Source organism: Hipposideros armiger, unplaced genomic scaffold, assembly GCF_001890085.2.
Source record: "Hipposideros armiger isolate ML-2016 unplaced genomic scaffold, ASM189008v1 scaffold_46, whole genome shotgun sequence".
Taxonomy (NCBI): Eukaryota; Metazoa; Chordata; class Mammalia; order Chiroptera; family Hipposideridae; genus Hipposideros; species Hipposideros armiger.
In genome coordinates, this window is record NW_017731396.1 from 3346497 (window position 1) to 3357417 (window position 10921).

General features: G+C 48.5%; 1 protein-coding gene across 2 annotated transcripts in view; it reads left to right on the forward strand.

The window, feature by feature from the left end:
• The window catches only part of EXOSC10 (exosome component 10), a 21314-nt gene that overhangs the window by 8009 nt on the left and 2384 nt on the right, over positions 1 to 10921 (forward strand). The window contains exons 8-22 of one of the 2 annotated variants that reach the window (XM_019639853.1): positions 358 to 468; positions 623 to 766; positions 1247 to 1437; positions 2119 to 2275; positions 2436 to 2584; positions 2758 to 2808; positions 3472 to 3583; positions 4890 to 4940; positions 5088 to 5166; positions 5261 to 5379; positions 7090 to 7185; positions 7437 to 7511; positions 8656 to 8743; positions 9891 to 9964; positions 10531 to 10702. In XM_019639853.1, the coding sequence (XP_019495398.1) occupies positions 358 to 468; positions 623 to 766; positions 1247 to 1437; positions 2119 to 2275; positions 2436 to 2584; positions 2758 to 2808; positions 3472 to 3583; positions 4890 to 4940; positions 5088 to 5166; positions 5261 to 5379; positions 7090 to 7185; positions 7437 to 7511; positions 8656 to 8743; positions 9891 to 9964; positions 10531 to 10702 (1669 nt within the window). Of the gene's footprint in view, positions 1 to 357; positions 469 to 622; positions 767 to 1246; positions 1438 to 2118; positions 2276 to 2435; positions 2585 to 2757; positions 2809 to 3471; positions 3584 to 4889; positions 4941 to 5087; positions 5167 to 5260; positions 5380 to 7089; positions 7186 to 7436; positions 7512 to 7887; positions 8631 to 8655; positions 8744 to 9890; positions 9965 to 10530; positions 10703 to 10921 lie in introns of those variants that run through there. The other variant, XM_019639854.1, reaches the window with a different exon arrangement.

Consider the following 10921-nt stretch of genomic DNA (forward strand, 5'->3'; position numbering starts at 1 on the left):
GCCCAAGGGAACTCAGGGGTGGCTGCAGGGCCCCACAAAGGGGCTTTGAAGACATTCCTTTTGTGTAGCGTCCCCTCAGGCATTTGCCAGGCTCTGGGCTGTAACCTTATGCTAATACTTTGCTTTAGGTGTTACTCTTATTATGTAGCTGCAGCCCTCTAGACTTCAGTAGCAGATTTTCATCCCTTGCATGGAAAAAATGTCTGTGGTTCATTGTAAAATTAAAATAAAAGTTTGCAGAGCCATAAAAAAGAATAGGTTACAACTTTGGATCATTTCTTGAACTGATAATTCATTTGTACGTTAGGGTGATTCTTAGTATTCCTCTCTTTTTCTACCTGTACTTTTGTGGTCCAGTTATATAGACCTGTAGGAGAAACACCCTGCCATTTTGTATCATCCCTGGATGAACTCGTGGAACTCAACGAAAAGCTCTTGAATTGTCAAGAATTCGCTGTGGACTTGGAGGTACTCCTACTTGAGAAATATAAAATTAATACTAATTTAAATTACTTTTTGGTAAAAAGTCAGAACTTTGTTTTATAGCTGACTTTGCAAAATCAGTAGAGGAAAGCCTCATAAAACCTTTTTTTCCTATCCCCCTTCTTCCTGCGTGGTTTAGCACCACTCTTACAGGAGCTTCCTGGGGCTGACCTGCCTGATGCAGATTTCTACCCGAACAGAAGACTTCATCGTTGACACCCTGGAGCTTCGAAGCGACATGTACATCCTCAATGAGAGCTTCACTGACCCAGCTATTGTTAAGGTCAGCCAGCCTTTTCCAGTGCTTGCTTGCGAGTGCAAGATTGAACTGCTTTTCTGTTGACTGTTCCATTGTTTCAACAATAAAGTTGAGAGACATCATGGTAATTTCCCACTCTGGGGCGCCACATGCTAAACGGCTTTTGTTTCTGAATCCCTGTTAGAACAGCTAAGACTTAGCTCATTACCACCCAGAGAAAACTGTTAAATCACTTTAATGACGACTGCAACGAGCCGCGCCATCAAGATTGCTCGAACTTAATGACTCCCCTTGAAGCTCGCCGAGCTGCTTAGAATCATTGGCTGTTGGCAGACGTTAAGGATGTGTAGTTAGGAGGATTGAGGCTGCAGTCCAAACTCAAAGAGGCATTTAAGCTGAACCCATCTTAAGCTTTCTTCTGGCTTCAAATTCCTGTGTTTTAATAACCTAAGGGCAGAGTGGCCTCACATGCATTGTACTGCACGATTCTGGGTTTGTTGTCAGGTCTTCCATGGTGCCGATTCAGACATAGAATGGCTACAGAAGGACTTCGGGTTGTACGTGGTGAACATGTTTGACACCCATCAGGCCGCGCGCCTTCTCAACCTGGGCAGACACTCTCTCGATCACCTGCTCAAGCTCTACTGCAACGTGGACTCCAACAAGCAGTACCAGCTGGCTGATTGGAGAATTCGGTCAGTTTCCTCTTGGCGAGGAAACGTGGATGGGGGATGGCACGGGTGTTTGCTAACCTCATCCAGGGAGACCTGTGTTCAGCCAGTAATAGTCTTTGGATCTTGAGTTGTTGGGCATTTCTCCAGCTGTTTGCAGTGGCATAAGTGAAACGGAAGTTTTAGTATAATGTGGAGTTGTGCTGGGCTGCTCCTGTTACACTGTGCTTCGTGGAACAGGGGCTGAAAGAGACGAGCTGTGTCAGTACTCGTCCGCGCCTGTCTCTTGTCTGAAACTCGGTTCTCCCTAGTAGAGATGGTTGTACGTATGTGAGATGATCTCCCATAGGTATGCGAGACTTCTAAGGTACATGGCTGAGTTAGCCTTACAGTAATTGTTGACTGTAGTATAAGGTTATAATGAAGTCCCGCCACACTTTCTGGGACTCTTGTTCAGCTTGATCGTTTTCAGTCGGCTCGCTTCCTCTCTAAGCTTGCAGCTGATGTATGAAGAAACCACTAAGCTTTTCTCCCATCCTGCATGCCAGAATCTCTAATGAAATGTCGATAGAACTACTGTATTGGCTGTGAAAGAATCTTTGATAGCAGAAGGAGCCAAGCAAACCCGAGCGCCCACAGAGTAGACAAATGAAGGTGCTGCTCCTGGGGGAGCTAGTGAAATAATTTCCTCTGTTGCGATCGCAGGCCGCTGCCCGAGGAAATGCTCAGCTATGCCCGAGATGACACCCATTACCTGCTTTACATTTACGATAAGATGAGGCTGGAACTGTGGGAGCGGGGCAACGGGCAGCCCACGCAGCTGCAGGTGGCATGGCAGCGGAGCCGGGATGTCTGCCTCAAGGTAAATGCGCCGACACAGACCCGGACGCCCTCCTCATTTCTGAAGAGGTCCCGGTTTTTTCCGATGCTCTTCACATCTGCAAAAAGAGCCAAATATTTTGAAGAGCCTGGGACATAATTTTGATTCACGTGGATCTTGAGTATTCTGTACCATTTTACAGAAATTCGTCAAACCTATCTTCACGGACGAGTCCTACCTGGAACTCTACAGGAAGCAAAAGAAGCACCTCAACACACAGCAGTTGACAGCCTTCCAGCTGCTGTTTGCCTGGAGAGATAAAACCGCTCGGAGGGAAGATGAAAGCTATGGGTAAGGGATTAGCGATTCTTCTACTATTTCTCCTAGACTGAGCAGGCCCGGTAACAAGGAAATAATGGGCTTTTTTCCTGCCATGAAAGTTGGCTACGTTTTCCCCTGGTTGTAGCATTTACTAGAACTTGCTGGCTGAGTGTAATGTGGTCTCATTGTGTGTTTTCTTCCAGATATGTACTGCCAAACCACATGATGCTGAAGATAGCTGAAGAGCTGCCTAAGTGAGTCAGAGCTCATTAATACGTCCCAACTTTCTCAGTAGAGGAAGTTTGTCCTTCAAAATCCAGCTTCTCTGATTACTACCTCAAGCCTGGTTTACTCAGAGCAGATGGGGGCTCTAAGGAAGTTTGCAAAGGAATTCAGGATTTCTGCTCTCAGGCTGCCATTTAGGACCTAAAACTCCTGAACCAGAACCATTGCAGTGGCTCTGCCTTCTATGGAGTCCTGTGTGAGTCCGAGCTTGCGGCATCAGCGCCCGCTTTTAAGAGATGAAAGTCTCAGATTTTCTCACCTGTACTTCCTTCCAGATGAAGGCATCTCAGAATTTTAAATGTTTTATAATGTTACCGTAATTGAAGTGCAAGCACTGAGTCAAAAAGCATAGTCTTGTGTTCACCCCATTGCAGAACTGCAGATCAGCAGGGCCATGGCACTTCTCCCCCACGTCTCCCATTAGCAGGAGGCAGGCTGTCAGAGGAGTCTGCTCAGCCGCATGCAGCGCAGTGCGTGCCTGCGCAGCCGGCCTGGGCTTCCCCGACATGAACGGCTCCTTGTCTTCACCTTAGCCGTAGCGCTCCAGCTTTACCTGGGCATTGTTCTCGTCTGGAAGCCTTTGAGGGCTGTGTTCTAAGTGACCAGCTGCATGTGTTCTTACTTGTCTTCAGGGAGCCTCAGGGCATCATAGCTTGCTGTAACCCTGTACCACCTCTTGTACGGCAGCAGATCAATGAAATGCATCTTCTAATCCAGCAGGCTCGAGAGATGCCTCTGCTCAAGGTAAGCAGCTTTCTGCTAAAGGTTCCGGCTCAGCAGGCCTGCTCTGTCCGTCACACTTTCCTCCTTGTAGTCTCCTACATACATGGCCTGGTATCTGTTCTAAAAAAAAAACCAACCAAGGAAGTAATAGGGCTTAGGAAACCCAGTGGGTATGTCTCTTTACGATAGTCCAAAGCTAAAGCTTATCCTTACTTTATGACCTTAGTTTCGATGATCCAACAGCAAGTAATGTGTGGTGACTGGGCTGGTTAGCTGTTCAGAGGCACCTAACCTGGTGTGATAAAGTGGAGTAGGGATCTCAGTACAGGGAGCTCATTTTGGAAGCCTGGCTGTGGTCCAGATGTGAAGGGATAGTGCCCTGAGGTGTGTGGTGGTCACAGAAATGGAAAGGAAAAGACAGGGACAAGAAGCATCATCAGAAGAAAAGATTGACAGGACTTAATAACATGATGAAAACGGCTGCCGTTTCTTTCTGAGTACTAAGTTAAGTGTTCTCTGAAAGGCAGGTGGATTTGGAGGTCACGGAGGTAGAGTCAAAGATAACTCACTCCAAATATAAAGCCTGGGTGACTGGGAAAATATGCACACCTTGGGTAAAAATGGGAAAATCAAAAAGAGCTAATTTTGTGAAGGAGATGCTAAAGTGTAGACAGATTTATGTGAAAGCAGGAAATCCAGCCAAAACTATGGCTGCGGGGTGCGGGGTGGGGTGTGTGTGTGTGTGTGTGAGAGAGAGAGAGAGACAGACAGATGCGCCAGCGTGCATGTGTGTGTGTGGCCTGTCAGTGATGCGTGTTCACGTAGTAGATTGCAGGTTTTGATTTGTATTTTATTGGGAGTTTTAGCGTGTTGCCTCTGGTATTATCAGTGTGTGGTAAATCGTGTTTGTACTTTTTCGGAAGATTATTGATTCAGGACGACTTCAAATCAGTCCCCTTGAGGTGAAAAAAACTGAGGATAAACACATTTACAATAATCTTCATGTTAAAATTTCTTTCTTAGCTCCACAGTTTGTCCAAGTAAAGAGACAAGCGCTGGCTACTAGAGAGAGTCTTTTTCAGGCTCTTCGGAAGCCTTCTGTGTTGTGCCTAGCCATGATAAAAGGTTTTATTCTTTGATTCAACAAATAATTACTGAACACAGTAATTATAGTGCCAGGCACTGGATGGGGCGAAGGGATGAAGGAAAATCTCTGGGCTCGTGAGAAACAGTCTAGTGAAGGGAGACAGTCTGTCCTGAAGGAAAACAAAATGTGTCATCACATTTAGGCTACTTTCCCCCAAATTCTCTTTGTTTTTCTTCTTAGTCTGAAGTTGCAGCTGGAGTGAAGAAGAGAGGCCCACTGCCCAATCCCGAGGTAGAGTGATGTATCTTCTTTGGGGAAGATACAGTCCAAGCCAGTGCAAAATAACCCTCCCGTCGGGCTAGCACCAAGCTTTTGGCGGCCAGCTTCTGCGTGCCTGCAAGCTTTTTATGATGGGCTGTGGGTTTCCTTTTGATGCAGAAATTGGAGAATGTTCTCTTTGGACCTCATGACTGCTCCCACGCCCCTTCCGATGGCTCTCCTGTCACCCCAACCAACGGTAATGCCGAGGCCTCTGGAAGCCTGGAGAGGCTGGGAAAGTGCCTGGTGTGCAATCCAGGAGGCCTTGAGCGTGCTGGCGTCTGTCCCCCTAGGGCCCGTGCCAGCGCAGAAGCAGGCAAGCCTCTTCCATGACGGGAGAGAAGAGGAAGAGGAGGAGGCCCTGCTGGGTCCCCAGTGCCTTATCGCCACTGCCGTCATCACCTTATTTAACGTGAGTAATGTGAACCCACAGAGATTTAGGGGGGCTCGTGTCTGGACGGTTGCATCTGCCTTTGAGACTGATGCCAAAAGTAAAACCCAGCAGCAGTGAGGTTAGGCATGGAGGCGATGGGCGAGGTGGTTTGCTGTTCTGGATGAGGGGGCCCGTGAGAGGTGGGTGGAGGATTCCCTGTGAGGAAATCTTCAAGGAAGGGCTGACGTCTTGATACCCGCTAATGCCTGGCAGGGAGGAGGACCTGGGCTGCAGTGACACCCAGGCAGGACATCTCCCACACAGCCGCCTAAAGGGACGAAGTGAGTTGTCTTCAATGAACTGTAGCATGTGTGCTGCTGTACCTTCCAGATAATGCCAGGCCGTCCAGGGTGCTCAATGCAAGAGAAAATTTGGAAACGTATTTCTTTACACGAGGGCTCATGAGAGGTAGTGAAGAGCCTGATATGCAGGCACTAGTAAGTGGGTACAAGCTCACTTCCCCTTCCAGAAAGGCTCTGAGGCATGGTAGGTCATGACCCCATTCAGTCTGGAGACCTGGTGTGGCCAGCCCGGGCCTGGCAGTGTTCCTGGAATATGCGGTAGGCTGTGACAGAGCTTTACCTCAGTCTGTTCTACCCAGCAGGCCTCTGAGACATGTGAGTATGGTGTTCTGGTGAAGGCAGATGCTATAGGTTCTGAAACCACAGGCTCTTTGCAAAAGGAAGATTGAGTGCATTTGTTGGTCCAGATGGATGAATGCTGGAATGACCAGGGAGGAAACGAAAATAGAGATGAAACTCTGAATACTGCAAACAGATGTGCTAGAAAGGAAACATCATAATTTCTAGAAAGAAAGAACCAAGAAAGAAGCAATACCATCGACTTGGATAGAGACAAGTATCAGGCTTAGCAAATGCTCAAGTGACATAAAGCTGGGTGGTTCAGTAGGTTACAGGACTGCAGTTCACAGCCAGGCCATCACGCTGGAACGCTGGGCCAGAGCCAGGAAGGTGAAATGCCACCTGCAGAGCGTACTACCTGGGAGTTCAGCCTCTTTTTCACTTAATTACGTCAAATTGGCTTGGGTCTTGCGTCAGCAGTTGGTGAGGAAAGAGGCCGGGGGGCTCTAGCTGACCCCAGGGGCAATGAGCCATCAAGGTGATGACGCGTCAGGATGTGAGCATGCACTTCCGGGGGGAACACGGAGGGGCCCCGCTGAGTCTAAAAGAGGCTGTAGCCTCCTGTGTCGGTGTGGCGGGACGTAACTACAGAGTAAGCCAAAGGACTTACTCTTTTTATGAATGAACTCGTTTAATGAATGAACCCAGTCAAAAGCAACGTTCTTGCATCATTTCATTGATTACCCATAAAGGTTTATAATTATAAATTTCAAGTGAGTATCAGGCTACGACCTCAAGTTCTAGAGCCAGAGAGACCTGGGTTTAAATCCTTGACCTGCCCCTGTTAGCTATAAGGCCCTGGAAGACTTTCTTAACCTCTCACCAAGATGGTGAGAGTAATACCCCATGCCTCCGAGGTTGTAAGGACATAGGGAGACTCATTGATTCACTAAATATGTATTAAATGCCCTACAGTGTGCTATTATAGTTTATTCTAATGCCTGATACATGGGAGAGGCTTAAAAACATTAGCCATTGTTATTATTTTCTTGCATCTTAATGTCACTAAATGATTACGGTTATAAATGATCACTTTCTGTTTCTGCAGGAACCTAGTGCTGAAGAAAATGGAAAGGGTGCATTAACAGTTGCACAGAAAAAAGCCCAAAATATAATGGAGTCCTTTGAAAATCCATTTAGGATGGTAAGTAAGAGCTGTGTATGTTAGGGCTGACAGAATATGCAGAGATCTCTGCAGCCATAGGTGTTTTCCCCCAGAAAAGAAGCCAAGGCTCTTCGGAGAGAGCACAGTATGTATTGGTTGTCCCTGGTGACAAGTTGGGAGATGAGGTCTCCTAAGATGAAACCAACAAGAAACCCCCGTGAGAGCCACTGATATCTGGGTCCAGACTCCATTTCCTCCGGCGTTTAACGTGACTGTTTCTGTTTCTCTAGTTTCTGCCTTCAGTCGAACACCATGCGCACATTTCTCAGGCAGCAAAGTTTGATCCATCATCGAAAATCTATGAAGTAAGTGAATTTGTCATCCTTTCTAAGAAAAGGGGTCTTCTTAATTATTTGAACCAAGTTTCTGTTTTAAACAAGCCCATCCGTGAACTCCCTCAAAACAAATGCAAAACTTCAATGCTTTATATAAAAGCCTTGTTTCTAGAGAGAGGGGCCAGAACTTGAAACTGATTCTCAAAAGCATTTGGGAACCTTTTAAGAAACAGGTTTTTGGGTTTTGTTTTGTTTTTAATTGAAGATTAATGTACATGTATTAAAGTACATAGATTGTAAACGTACAGCTTGATGCATTTTTTCATATGACTATTTAAGGCTCTTAAAGGTGACAGCTTAAATTTTAAAACACTCTGTTTTATATTGTTTGGTTTGTTTTTAACAGCATTATGAATAAGAATAAGAAAACACCTTCCCTGGATCCCCATGAGATGCTCCTGGGAGCCAGCGTGTTAATTGTCTCTTAAAAGCCTGCTTCCTCCCTGCAGGAAGCACCTGCTTTGACCAGATGGGTGGCCTGGCCCCCTCTGCTCTTTCATTAGGCAGCGAGACTCAGGCCCAAACCCTGACGGGCCTCAGCCCTGTTGCTGGTGATTAGCTTGTGGTTTTTAAAGATGGGGAGTCAAGTGGAGGTTTTGCCTTCAAGTGGCACATCCAGCCCCCATACACCTCTTACCTGCCGTGCTTACCTTTAATACCACCTGGATGTGCTCTAAATGCCCCAGGTAAATGTGGTGTCGTAAAGAAGCCCACCAGGCTTGCAGAGGCCCTGCCTTGAGTCCCAGCTCCACCATTTACTAACCGTGTCCCCGCAGACGAGTTATTGAGTTCTCTGAGCCTGTTTCCTGTCTCTAAAGTGGGGTGATGATACTATTGTCCCAAGATTGTAGCAGGGACTGGATGAGATGATGGATATGAAAGCATCGGCCCAGTGCCTCCTGGAACACAGTTGTACTTCTCCTTAATAAGTATTTTATAAATAAAACCAGCATGAGATTTTATTTTTTGTGTCATCCGATTTGGAATTTATGACTTAGCATGTGTGCAGTTACCAGGTTAGCCTGCCCTGCGTCACCTCATTAAAAAAAATAAAGCATTCCTAGGTGGCTGAGTTTTGGAGTTTTTTTGTTTGTTTTTTTTGTTTTCATTATAGATCAGCAACCGTTGGAAGCTGGCAAGCCAGGTACAGGTACAAAAAGAATCTAAAGAAAGTGCCAAGAAGAAGGCAGCTGAGCACACAGGTAGCATTGGCTTCCTTGTAAATGCAGCCAGCCACGTGTTTTGGTTCAGGAATAGCCCTGGTACACCATCGGTCTGTTTATTCAGCCAGTCAGCACAGTGCCAGGCTCAGTAGCGAGCAGAGCAGACCTGGCCCCTGCCCTGTGCAGCTGCCCTTCTCCTGAGGGGCAGTGGACAGTAATTGAGGGAAATGTATGTCCTGTCAGACGGCAGTAGGTGTGAACGCACAGAGAGGGGTAGGACGTGCTGGGGGTGGGTGGGCACCAGGGTGTGGGGGCTCTTTCTACACGGTGATTAGAGAAGGCAGCCTGTCGTCAGCGGGACACTGAGCAGGCGGCAGCCTCCAGAGGAAGACTGTTCCGGGGTGGTGGCTCACTGAGCACGCTCAGGGTGGCGAGGAGGCCAGTATGTGAAGCCGAGGGGACATGGAAGAGAGGCAGGAGGTGAGGACGGAGATAAGCAGGGTATGGACGTTGGCGGGTGGGTTCCAGGTGAGTCGGGCAGCTCGGAGGGCTGTGAGCAGGGCAGAGCAATGACATGAAACCTCAGAAAGGTCACTGGCTGTTGCGTTGAGAGGACAGCGTGTAGGGCGGGGGCGGGAGCCCAGCCAGGAGACACGGCGGTGATCCAGGTGACAGGTGACGTGGCTTGGACAGTGTGGTAGCAGAGGAGGTGGTGGAAGGTGTCAGAACTGGATGTACCCTGTAGTAAAGCCAACAGCATTTGATGACGGGCCAGATGCGAGAAAAAGGAAGGAGCTGTGGGTACAAGAAGGGTGTTGTCCTGAGGAACTAGGAACATGGGGCTGCCATCATGGCAAAGACCAGCGAGGGAGCAGTTTGAAGCGGAAGGGGTGTTGGTTCTGGTCCTTGACATGTTGTCGGTGAGATTCCTATTAAACGTCCTCAGAGATGTCAACTGGGCCATTGCACGGGTTTGGGTTCTTGGGAGTGGAGGGGTGCGGGTTGTCAGATTGAGAGTGAGGCGGTCACCCTTCAGGGACTGGGGGGGTGACGTGGAACCCCCAAAGGAGGCTGAGGAGCAGGAAGGGTGCGCTCAACTGGTAACTACTGCGGACAGGTCGGTTGGGTGAGGGTGGAGCTTTGCCTGCCGCAGTCAGAGCTCCATGGATAGTTCTCTCTCTTGCAGCTGCCCGGGACCAGGTCATCGAAGAGTACAGAGCGACCGCGGAGCAGGCCGTGTCTGTCCGACAGCAGGCTGCCGTACGTGCTGGCTTTTCTGCTCTTTCTTCGGGGAAGCGAGCTGCCCCTGGTCATGGTCAGGGTTTTCCTCAGATATCAGGAGGGCTTATCCTATGCCTCAAATCAAGTGCCTTTGTCATTCCAGCTCATTTTGGCTTGTCAGTTAGTGCCTGCCTCATTTTGCCCCGAAAAAGTTTATAGGGTAATTCCTCTTAGATGATTCCTGCCACTGTGTTTATAGTAAATATACCATTCCGCCTGACTAGCAGTAGACAGGGTATTGAAGCCTGTTGTGTGCCCCTCTGTCCTACTAAATGTTCCCCCCACCCCACCCCCGAGTACACACGCTGGAGTGCTCACCTGCCTGTCTTCAATGGCCCGATGTCACTCTCCAGCTAGGACTTTATCCCACCTGGCACTGGCCCCGCCTCAGTCTCCCAGCCAGCATCCCTCTCCCATCCCTGAACCGAGTTTTACAGCACAGTGGGCAGCTGAGCCCCTAGCAGTGCAGTCACCCCGGAGGCACGCAGGATTATCTCCTCTCATATACTTCATGCTTCCTTCCTGTGGGTGTGTTCGATCTACAGCTCGAAAACACTGCCAAGAAGAGAGAGCGAACAACAAGTGACCCAAGGACCACAGAACAGAAGCAAGAGAAGAAACGACTCAAAATTTCCAAGAAGCCAAAAGACCCGGATTCTCCAGAAAACGAGTTTACCCCTTACGACTACAGCACATCGGATTTCAAGGCTTTTGCTGGTGAGGCCAGATCTGGGGCCCCAAAAGGAGTGTCTGGCCACGTTAGATGGAAGGAGACTAAAGAAAGCTCCGCTGAGGCACAGACAGTCCTGCCCAAGGCGTGGCGCTCACTAAAAATCAGAGTAATCCAGAGAATCAGCAGTGACGAGACAAACGCACCAGCCGGCACTGCCACCTGCGGCCGCTGGCGCTAACTTGTTCCAGCCCCTAGAGTGGCTT